The sequence below is a fragment of the Microtus ochrogaster genome, unplaced genomic scaffold (genome assembly GCF_000317375.1).
Source record: "Microtus ochrogaster isolate Prairie Vole_2 unplaced genomic scaffold, MicOch1.0 UNK50, whole genome shotgun sequence".
Lineage (NCBI taxonomy): Eukaryota > Metazoa > Chordata > Mammalia > Rodentia > Cricetidae > Microtus > Microtus ochrogaster.
Genome location: NW_004949148.1, coordinates 1,251,417 through 1,263,777, shown reverse-complemented (window position 1 = coordinate 1,263,777; position 12,361 = coordinate 1,251,417). Strand labels below are relative to the sequence as shown.

The 12,361-nt window shown below is 40.3% G+C and overlaps 1 protein-coding gene across 2 annotated transcripts in view; it reads right to left on the bottom strand.

Moving 5' to 3' along the window:
• The window catches only part of Enox2 (ecto-NOX disulfide-thiol exchanger 2), a 266,870-nt gene extending 263,576 nt beyond the window's left edge, over window positions 1-3,294 (bottom strand). Inside the window, exon 1 of one of the 2 annotated variants that reach the window (XM_005369525.2) lies at window positions 2,902-3,294. In XM_005369525.2, the coding sequence (XP_005369582.1) occupies window positions 2,902-2,923 (22 nt within the window). In that variant the 5' untranslated portion in view covers window positions 2,924-3,294. The remainder of the gene's footprint in view (window positions 1-2,901) is intronic. The other variant, XM_026777255.1, reaches the window with a different exon arrangement.
• Between the last annotated feature and the right edge of the window lie 9,067 nt (window positions 3,295-12,361).

The window sequence follows — 12,361 nt, the reverse complement described above, 5'->3', positions numbered from 1 at the left end:
CAGCCCCGCCGCTCTTATTACTACAGTCCTATCTCTTTTCTCTTGTTTTTTAGTCTTTGAGGAAGGGTCTCACTCTATACTTCAGGATAACCTTGAACATGTGGTGCTCCTCCTGCCTCTGCCTCTTTGCCTCTCCACCTGCCTCTGCCTTTGACTCCGCATCAGAAGTACAGGGATTGCAGGTGTGTGCTGCCACCATGCCTGGCTTTACTCATTTCTGCTGCAACAACACTCTTCAACACTGCCAGATGCTGGGAAACTGTGCATGGCATGAGTGCAGTCATTTCCCCAGGACATGAGAGCTCCAATAAACTGATGTAAGAACGACCCCACGAGCAATGTCTCCTGAAAGGCTTTGAAAGAAGAGTTTGATCAGAGACGAGAGCTAGAGGTAGTGTGAATTACTCAATGTCTGCATCCCTTTGCTGAATTTAGAACGCAACTTTAAACAGCATTCCCTTCTTTGGTGGGACACAAAGTCTGACTTTTCATTAAAACAAACAAATTGAAAAATCTATCTGAGAACTTTAAAAGACTGATGAGAGAGAAGTGAGGAGCGCAGGGAGGGAGAAGGAAGAGGAAGGAAGATTGAGCTACATAGTTTCTGTTATCTGTGCAAAAATATTCTCATTTTGAAAACGTAACAGTTCACATTCATAGCCAGGATATTTTCAAATACATACTTATGAAAACCATTTATAAGTCCACTGAGCAAAATATTACAACAAATTATCTTATTGGGTGGAAAAATATTTTACATTAACCTTTAAATCAGACAAGATTTGTTTCCTCAAAACTTCAATTTTTACTTTCATTCATATTGGTATATAAATTTGCCAGAACACGAGTGTGTTACAAAAGAATAGACTGTTTCTGGAAATAACTAAATGTAGTCTTCTCAACTTGTAGCATAGTCCAATTTACCTGAAACCAATTATTAAAGAGATAGTGTGCTATAAGGGAGAAAAAATAAGCACATTTTTTTTTTAAATCAGATGATTTAATCTATGAGTTCAGGCTCTGCCGCTCAGTAGGTGTAAGACCTCAGGCCAGTTACTTATCCTCTGAGTCTCGGTCTCGGTTTTCTTACCTATAAAATACAGATCACATCACTATCGTTGCCACATAGAATTGTTACGAGCTTAAACTGAGAGTATGATTTAAATCACTGTAGAAATGTTTTACATATCCACTGTAACCCTAACAATTAACAACTGTAATATAACCTTAATAGAATAAAACCATTAAAGAGTTAAACATATCCATTACTAACACACAAATCAAATGTAGCCATTAAGTCCACCTGGTTGAATTTGGCATTATTCACATGCTCACCTTGAATTGAGAGAGAGTAAGGGGATGCCACCATTTCTTTTAATGTAAACATTGTACTAACACAAAGAAGTGTTCCCAGATACAGCAATTCCAGGAGCATAACAAAGTCCAGTATTTTTCACTGCCAGACATCTACACCAGCATTATCAGCACGCAAGAAACATCTATGTATTGAGCAAAGCAATGTTTTCCATGAGAATATAGCTACCTAATTTGTAATGACAAAATAAGACATCTCTGAATTTAACCAGAGGAAAACAACCTCAGCAACTTGTCACATTAAAATGTCCAGACACAGTTCCTCGGGAGTCGTGCCTGCACTGGTAGATGGAGAAAACACCTAGCAAGCACAACTTTCCAACACTTCCAGAAACAAACCAGCTGATAGCCAGGAAGGAAACCAAAGCCATAAATTCAAAGAAATGGGCGGCAGGGAGACTACACAAACCTGCTGTTGCTTTAACTGCAGACAATTCAATTCAGCAGCTGTTGGTCCAGGGACTAAGGTTCACTGTATGCTCCTCAATGTAGCCTTGAAACACTGTTACTCACTCCCTTCTCCACATCATCTGCATGCTGCCCCATTAATGAGGAGCAAAATCAACTGTCAAACCACGCATCAAAACAGAATGTGATCTTTTAGCTGTTCAGCATAGGAGATGTTCTTTTAAGAATTAAACAAGAATGTAGATGCAAGTCCTTGGCAATAAATGATATCCAAAGTACTCAAAATCCATGCAGCTAGAGGGACTAAGCTCCTGGTCTGTTCCGTGGGAAAGTGAAACTTTCTCAAGGTTTCTTATTTGCAAGGGTCCTTCTTGCCTAACAGCTGTATAACAAGCCTTTGAAACAGCACGCATAAGTGGCTGATCGGAGCCCCAGAGTTTGCATTATTATGCACCAATATTTTTCTGAAAGCTTAAGCAAGCACTTAAGGAACATTTTATATCCGATGATATGTTACAATACGGTGGCTTTGGATGGCATTTTAAGCTTTGCTGTTTCCAGCACTTTTTTTTCAGCACCATGAGAATAAACAACAATAATACATGATATTAATCAGCCTGAGTTCAATACTGAAAGGAAAAGAAATTGACGGAAAAGATGTGCTCCGGAATGCTTCCCATTAGAAGTTTCCTTACTCTTAACTACATGGAAATCCATACAACCAATTAAAAAATACAGGAGCTTAAAAGCTCAAGAGCAAAACAACATACTGAGAGTTTCAAAATTGCTTTTTTGCTTCCAAAACACTGTTTTGTGTGCAAACAGTATAGGCATTATTACATACTACCAGTTGCAGACGTAAGACTTGGGAAATTCAATACAAGAATACAGCAGAGAAGCGTGAACAATTAAGGGATCGCGACTACCAATTTAACAGAAAACCCAGATTTCACACAGCAATCTACCACACGCATAGCTAGGGAGTTTTATGCAGCTATTTTGTTTAGCTTGTTAGAATCCCATTTATCTTTCAGGCTAGTAGAACAGGAAGAGAAATAAGAGAAAGAAATTCACTTTGAAACCAAAGGGAAATTTCAGAGAAAATAAATCATACTATACCTGTATATTGTACCAGGAACATTGTGACACTCTTCGGGGAACTGTTTCACGCTGTATCCTACTGTGAGTTATTCTCTCCTGACCCTCTTCTCTCCTCAAAAAGAAAAGCCAAAACACCCTAAGCCCCCACTACACACTATCCCTAACCCACCCCCCCATGGAGGGGGAAAAAAAAACCACAGCCACAGTTCCGCTCAGATCCGATGCTTCTGTTAAGCTCAGCTCCAGCCGAGCAACTGAGCTCTAGCAACGGAGCATGGGGAGGTGGATTCTGATGCCAGTGGCACTTCCATCCAGTTCACTTACACAAAAGCAGGCAGTGGAAAATCCAGGAGCCTTGAAGACAAGGGCCGGAGCTGCCTTTTATGAATTGCTATTACTGCATGTGTCACCATCCATCTCCAATGACGGACACTTATAGGCTGAATTGGGAGTGGAGGGGGTGGGGTGGGGGAGGTTGGAGAGCAGGTGGAGAAGCAATTAGCAGTATGTTCATTGGAGAATTCGTTCGGGATTTCATACATCAGTGACTAAAGAAACAGCATGCAGTTGACAAATCAGAACTTTACGATTTGCATGCCTTAAAAGAAATCTTAGCTCGCAGCTCCAAACAAAATAACACTTAGCCACACTTCCAGGGTATGGGAAGTCGCCTCTCTACTTTCTCTTTCCTCTGGCTACCCTTGTTCCTGACAAATCAACATTCTGAATGAGTATTTGCTCATTTTCCCTAAAGAATTATATTTAAAAGGCTGAGAGCAAGGGAAGTATAAAGAAATTAAATTCTATTGAACATGACATCTCGTAACAAAAAGACAAGAAGCTAATTATTTTAAGCCAACTTCCCATGTCTACTCCCATTCTCCAGGTGCAGCTTCCACACCTATAGTCAATTGATCAAACAACTTTTGTGCATCTATTTAACCCCCCAAAAATGGCTATCTAAAACTAATTCATTTAAAATAAAGCTGAAAAGCCAAGAGCTATGTGCAGGACTCAATTGGTAAGGGACCTTAAGAAAACACTATCTGAAAGTGGTCTGATTTCTTCATCGGCTAAAGTGAAGCACACTTCTTTAGACTGATTTGTAAAATTATATATGAATAGAAACAGTAAGGAAGTACATTCTTATGGGGAAAATGTGAGCCACGTGAAGGAACCCCTCGGGTTTCCGGGAACCTGGGTGCCATTTCTACAGTCTGGTGACACCAGATGAGGAACACAACTTCTCTGCACCTGAGCTTCCGGATGTCTAAACAGGAGATGAAGGTACACGTCATGACTGCTTCACACGAGTATCATATGAAGCTAATGAGATAATGGCTCTTCTGCAAGCTGTACAGGGACAGGCAATTGTATGAGGTTATTATCACCGCACTATGAGCCAGTTCCTGCTTCAATGACTTAAGTGAAGCACCTCTCTCACGTAAGGAAAATAAAAAGAAAGGACAAATATCATTTTTTTAAATCATTATTTATTCTTTAAATTAGAATCATTGTTTATCCTCAGAAGTCCCCAGAAAGGGGATTTAAAAAAAAAACATTTTAAAGTGTAATCCATAGTACATTAGAAGTTTGTTAAAGAAACTGGAGCCCCCTAATTTTCTCTTTCTAGAAAGTCTGTCCATTTTCCTTCATAGGATCTGAGTTCATGTTCCATCTAGAATGCTAACTATTGACAAATAAACATCTCCTTTTGCTCAGTCTTTCTATCTATCTGGTTCATCCTCTATGCCCAGCATATGGGAAAAGACTAAGTCTAAATCTACAAGGTAAAAATCCAAAGTCATGCTTTCTTTTTAAGGCTCCAAGCTGCCTTAATACTATATATACAGTGACCAGCTGGCTTATACTGGGACACAATTTTAGCACATGAAGTCCTGGGGTGGCCACACCTGGGGTACTAAATGATCCAGGCAATGTTTGGGGACCTCCAGTTCAGCCAAATCCCACATGTCCTGATTTCCATCTGTATGGTAGTTACCCAAGTGTATGTCTGTCCACATGGGACAAATGTGAAACAGCCAAAAAAAAAAAAAAGCAGAAATATCAGATGTCAGCTCATCTTGGCCCCCTCCAGTGCCATCTGTGTCTTCAAACAAGTGTTTAGACCAACTCTTAAAATAAGAAAGAAAACTTCCTCATTGCTCTTTCGAATACCATTGCTGTTGCTGAAAATGCCAGTAAAATATTTATCTGAAATCCATTTTAAATCAATGGGGGAAGTAGAGAAGATGAATCACAAAGGGTTACCTAACTAGTAGCTAAGGCCCCATGAAAGGGGCAAGGGAAGGAAAAGCTCGAAGAAACAGCAGAGGGAGAAAGGAAGAGAGAGAAGAAGTGAGCTTTCTAATCACACAGTGGGTCAGAGCAAATCTCTTCTGCTTCCCTTTTAAAGCACTGGGAATGACAGTTTCTATAACTGAAGCTGTAACCTCGCCTTCCGTCTGCTTATGTGGATAAACAAGATGCAAAGGAGGTTCCAACACCAAAGCTTACTTCCCCTGGCATGCAGAAAAGCAAGCATGTGGAGTACAGACCTCCAGAGGCCTCCCACCTATAACTGTCCACCACAGCCTCACCTCTGGCATGGCTGCAAAGAAAGGTATCAGCCAAACTTCGGGTTCCACAAAGGGGAAAGAAACAAAGAATGTCTATTTTAGAATCAGGGTGATACACCTTTGGACACTGTAAGTAACTCCCACAAACCCAAGTTTGAAATTCGAACCCCTCAAGTTCCTCAGAAGTGCCACACAAAGTAAAAGGGAAAGGACTAGGAAAACGGTTTGTTAGCATTGGTCCTTAAGTCAAAATATAAAGACCCTATCTGTAAGACGACTGACAAAGTATTCCAAAGAAAAGAGGTGGGGTGGGGGCAGCACCTTCAACCTACATGAGCAAGAATGGAATTGAAACCATAAAAACATCCTGAGGAGAAGAAATATCAAAACCTACTGCAAGGCTTTCTTCCTGACTTCACGTTTTAAAATCTAAGCATAGATGGCATCCTAAACTGCTTCCCCTCAGCAGTCACACCCATGCCTGCCTGTTCTTTTCAAATGAACTAGGGTCATTTCTAGGTATATCTGTCAAAAACAAAAGTCCCAGGGAAGATTTCAAAGAACCAAGGGTTTGAACCAAACCACGGACCTCAGCAGGGAGGAACAACACTAATTTGCTAAACCTTAAAATGAAAATGTTAAGAGTATAATCAAAGTAAAAGTAATGAACTAATTTGAACCAAAACAAAGTTTCATGTTTTCTGAATGCATCGCACTTCACCAAAACCCTGAGAGAACCAAGAGTGAAAGTCCTGTAAGGAGCACACTTTACAGGCTGGCCTAGAGGCAAAAACACAAACAAGCAAGATAATCAGAATGGGCAGACTCTGCCATTTTACTTTTTTTAACCGTCTGACCTTGTTCAAGTCACTTCTGTTCTCTTAGCCTTACTTTGTTGGCTTGGAAATGCCTACGCTGAAATTGCCAACATCCCAAACCTAATTGTTGCTGCCAACTATGAAATTTAGTCTAGCGGGAAAAATTAAATGACATCACAATTTGGCCAGGAGTGTTAAGAAGCAGAGACACTCACTGATCACAACTCTCTTATGAGTTTACACCTCTAACTTATTTTGAAGTATGTTTTACATGAGAGTTAGTCGCTTGTCTTGTTCAGACTCAAGAAAAAACACCCTAACAGTCTTTGTTTTAAAATATGTATACTCTAAAAAATAATTTAGACACACTTTCTTATCCTCAGGTCAAAGTTATAAGTGAACAGTCTGGTCCCAACAAAAATATGAAGAGAGGAGAGCAACCTAAAATATGGTGATCACCTATTGTACGCTAGACATAACAAGGTATCTTACACAAGTCAGTACCCACAACACAGTGTTACTCAGGTATTATATACATTTTTCTAAGCAAGAAAATTGGACAGCTTATATTGATTGACTACTTAGTCACTCAACTGCTATAAGATTTTTAACTCAAGCAACCAGAATTCTTTACTATCCCAACATCTTAATGATTAAGGCATACTTCCTAAGTCAATCATACAACTGAATACCTAATGAATAAATCACATGCTGAGCCCATCTAGTAAAGGGAGACTTCCTTGTATTTTTATTTGTCTTTTTTAACCTTTTTTATTGTCTGTGTGTGTGTGTGTGCGCGCGCGCGCGCACGCACACACACACAAAAGGGGAGGGAGGAAAGGGAGGAGAGGAAGGAGGGAGGGAGGGAGGGAGGGAGGGAGGGAGGGAAAGAAGAAGAGAATAGGAGGACAAATACCATGGCACAAGTGGGGATCAGAGGGAGTTGATTCTCTCATTCCACTATGTGGGGTCCAGGAATTGAACTCAGGTCATCAGGATTGACAGCAAGTACCTTTACCCATTAAGCCATCTCTCTGGTCCCTTGTTTTGTTGCTGTTTTAAAATGTCATCTGATGATGTAGGGGACTATTAGGTTCTCCAGGCAGACAGACTTGAGTTTCTTGTTCTGGCTTATGGACCTGGCAGTGCTAAGTCTCAAGTTCCCTTGTCTGGTAAATGGAGAAAGAAGTGTGTTGTCTGGTTTTTGTAAAGTGTCACATGTGATGGCAGCTAGCACAATACTTGGCACAAAATTTCTGCTCAATAAAAGCAGATTAGAGGTCTCTTTGTATTTTAAGTAACACAGCAAAAAGGGAAATGTTACAAAGCAAAAGAAAACTAGGTTTATGGAGCCCAGATGTGCTTAGGCATAGCACAGGTAGAATATGAAAGCAGTAGTCCACCTACGGCCTCCAAAATTAAGTTGCATCATATGATAAATGAGAGCAAAATGAATGTATTAATTGGTAGTATTTAAACAACAAAGAGACTTTCCATGTGCTACACTAAGCAACAATTGTGTCTCATTTCCTAGAACTACTGCTTCTAAAGAGAGAGGGAAGAAAATAGAGGCTCCACTTGGAGGATTACTTAGGGAACTTGAGCATCCTTCTTCCCATAATAATTCAAGTCCTCATGGACCACCTCCCATTCAACTGTGGCCTTCTCAGTCTCTCCTTTGCCCCTCCCTTCCTCTGTGTATGCTGACTTTTAGTATTCTTTGCCCTAGCCTAGCGCTGTCTCTGCTCAAGTACATCAAGTGGTATTTATGGACTATGCACCTGAGACTGCCACTAGATGAAACAGAGGGACATCTCAAAATTAACCAGATACATGCTCCATTGAAACACAGGTCTAAGACACGCAGGCTGATTAGAGTTTTGGCAGCATAGCAAATGAAGTTATAATTGAAGGTTTGATTGATTTCAGAGCACAAAAACATTTCTTTATGTAGTTAATGATACAAACACTGAAGAATTTAGAAAATGTGTACTGATGGCAAAACTTAGTTTGAAAGGGACAGATAGGTGGTAATGCAGGCAATAAAAAGAAATACAGGGACTGGCAAGATGGCTTAGCAGGTAAAGGTACTTGCCACCAAATCTGATGACCAGAGTCTGATCTCTGAAATCCACATGGTGGAAGAAGAAAATAGTCTCCCACAAGTTGTCCTCTGACCTGTATACATGTGCATTGGCACACACGTGCTCATGAATGTGTGCAAACACATGTGCACACGTACGCGCATGCACACGCGCACACACACACACACTATATAAACACAAAAGCCAAATACAATAACATGATTAACTGCTGAGTGCTCACTACATAGTTTTTTTCAACTTTTCTGTTACATTTGAAAGTTTTCATAATTAGAGGTTAAGGATAAAGAGCGTAGCTTACTAAACCTCAAACTTTCAAAAGGAAATAGTCATACATTATAAAAGCATGAGTCAATTAGACCAAAATTCGTGATTCTGAATGAATGGTAAGTAAGACTTATTATATGGTTAATTTTCTCCATATTTAAAAGTGCTTAAAAAGACTGGAGAGATGGCTTGTGTCAGGGGCCATATATTTGGGAGTGGGGTAAAACTCGGAGGCTCACTGGGGCTTTCTGCCTACAGGTATAGTTGGGAAATGTGAATTCCAAGTTAAGGGAGAGACCCTGCCTCAAAGTAATAAGGCAGAGAGTGATGCAAGAGAATAAGTGGCACCTTCCTCTGGTCTTGACACATGCAAACAGGCACGCTCATCAGTACAAACGTGTGCAACACAGACACAGACACACATGCATACACACTACAAAGTTAAAAGTTTGTTGAGCGGTGATCCCTTTCATTTAGTTACAGTTGCTCAGTTGTCATTTCAAAAATTTTATTCGTGTATTTACTGACTGATTGATTGATTTGCTTTTTCATTTTTTGAGACAGTATCTCATTATACATCCCAAGTTGGCCATAGAACTCTCTATGTGACCATGTGGCCTTAGAGTCATGGTGATCATTACACTTCAATCTCCCAAATGCTAAATTCACAGATATATGACACTTGCCTGTTTCAGCAACCATTTTAGTAGAGGCCTATGGTGGTAGATATTGAAAAGAATGGAGCAAGGATAGGAGAATAATAATCATCAACCAATAGAAAAGACACAGATGCACTAGAGTATTCAAGATACCATATTCAAGATACTATAGGGGACTCAGAGTTTTGTTTTGTTTTGGTTTGTTTTTAATAGTCCCTGCCCTGAGCCAGCTAACAATATAGATAAAGGAATGCCAAAGTGCTGTCTGAAAGGGTAACTGGCTGGAGCAGAGTTCTGTAAGAGAGAAGTATAAATATTGGAAACAGACTAGAGCCAAGTTGCAGCAAATGCCAGGCTGGAGAATCTGGCCTTCCTCCTAAGGATAACAGGAAGCTATTTATGGTTTCTGAGTCAGGGAAAGAAAATTAACTAAAACTGATTAGCTAAATAGTACAATTTGTTTAGGCAAATGTACCTTCAACATGCACTTGGCTTATATCTATATACCTCTGGCCCTTGTATTTCCCACATGGACTTTAGAGACTTCCAGCGCTGTGGACACTGGCAACTTTTCAGGCAGCCTTTTCCTTACATATATTCAGCCTATGTCCCTTTCTCTCCTTGTGCCCTCAACTTGCCTCAGTGTTGCTGAGTCAGCCAGCAATAAATACGCTTCACATAATGTTTTTGAAATGAAGCTGCTAGGCTCTGAAACTGATTTCCTTTGTGATAATCAAACCCCAATTGCTGCAAGGATCACTGATTTGAGGTGGAAAAACTGAATATTCAACTAAGTGACATACAAAGGGGTACAGGAATATATGTCCTGTGTGTACAAAGCAGCAATATTACTCTGTATTCTGAAAGAAAGCTTAATGGTGGTGGCACTGTTGGACAGGGGTAAGTGATCAGAATACCAGTTCTTTAAAACCGCTACATTACCAAGTGAACTTTCTCTGCCTCCCCCCACCCTCTAACCCAGTTGCATTACTCCCCTCCACTGTCTCACCCCTGCATGCTTATGAGGCAATGACCACACTTAGTAGCAACCGATTTCTCTCATTAACTTACCGCAGGACACCTTCCAAAATTCCTAATCTGTATCCTTCTGTCACATTCCTAGTAGATTTCATACAGCATCATACCTTTACCAAAACTTTCCACGTTTATCCAAACTTCTTTTTACATGTTGGTTGTCCTGCTAAGACTGCTTGCTAGCAACTTCTTTTTCTACTTAGAATATAGGCAGCTCCCATTTATTCCTTATGACTCAGCCAAGTCGAGGTTTTGATCTACAGGTTGCACATACCCTGCAGTAGTTCCTTTAGCTGTGTTTCTAGGAAGCCTTGTGTACATCTCTCTTTTTGAGTACCCTGTGTATATTAGAATATAGTCACTGCTCTGAGTTCGATCCCCTCTGCTAGACTGTGAGCTCATGAAGGTGGACCGGAATTACATATAATTACATATTGTATTTCCAGTGCTTAGCATAGGGTCCAGACCTTTATAAGTGATCAAATGTTTATCAAATGAATGACTTTGAAAATCAGAAGTTCTTTGACTTCAAATTCAGCATCTTTTCAAAAATTAATGTTTTGTTAGCAGAGAAATAAACGGGTATTATTGTGGCATTATTATACTTTATTCTTTGCTCACTAGCTGGCTTATCTCCTTTCCTTGCCAGTCCCCTTCTTCATGTCCCCAAACAGTCCCCCTTCTGCTTTCATGACACATTTATTTCACAGCCCTTGACATCGCCTGAAATGTGAAAATTGGAACACCATGCGGCCCATGTAATAGTAGTGAAGCGTGTGGAGGACACAACTGAAGAGGAAAGAGCAGAAGGACATATCATGAGGTCTTCTTGTGGGATTGTTTCCATCCCGGGCAATTCTCACTGGCAGTTGTCGTTGCTAAAACGAGCAGCTGGAGCAGATGAGAGGGGGCCTTACCAGGGAGTTCCCCATCTTTGTTATGCAGTCCACCAGTGAAGCAATATTGTTACTATAACATGCTCCATATAATGCTTCAGCTTCTCTGAATTACAGCCAAACTTTCATTTGTGCTCTGCCTACAGATGTCTTTGGACCAGCCCTGCTAATGGATAGTCATTGAATATTCTCCAATTTTTATTCTCATCTATCATTATTATGCCAGGGAACGGTATTTTTTTAAGAGACCACTAAACAAAACATCACAAATGGAAGAAAAACAGAGCTAGAAAACAAGACACTGACTTTGTTCCTCCTATATCCCTTATATCACCAATGCATTTCACTATGTCTCCATCTTACAAAGCTTTATAAGCTATTATCAGTAAAGTATAGAAAGGAAAAAAAAAAGGCCAGCAAAATGCCGTACTTTGGAGGGAAGAAACAGAAGAAACAAAGCTGAAGACTGGAATGTAAATCTTTAGGTATATGATTAGCAGCCACTGCTAAAGAGTACTTGGGGCTACTTCTTAAAAGGAGGACAAAGCAATTAGCCTTTTCTTTAGACTAAACTGAGGTGGTTTGCAGAAGTAAAAAAAAAAGAAAAGAAAAAGAAAAACAATTGAGTCAGTTTTGATCTTCAAAAATGTCAAACTGGTAAACACTTGGGGTTTTTTTTGTACATATAAATCTAAGGGCCAAGCCCTGCTTGAGGAAGATTTAAGAGACATAAAATTTGTCTGAGGTGTCTGCCAAATCTGTGCAGCAGAGACAGGAACCCTGGAAAAGCTGACACAATCATAATTCTCACAGCACCAGCAAGCCTGTGCTGCGCTGGAGCCGCGGGAACCCACCCTTCCGTAGGTAATACTGTTTAGAGACAGGCAAGTACATCGTTTGCTTATCGGCTACCTGGTAGCTCACTTTTGCCTAGATCCCACAGAGGGAAGAGAAGGAAAGAAAAATAACCCCCTTTGGCACACAGCCCCATTATCAGCTGGGTAAAATTTTCATTTAGATGATGGGCTTGCTCGTTGCAGTGTTCTCTTTCAGCAGTTTTTGAATGTTCGTTCTCTAATCTCTCTCTCTCTCTCTCTCTCTCTCTCTCTCTCTCTCTCTCTC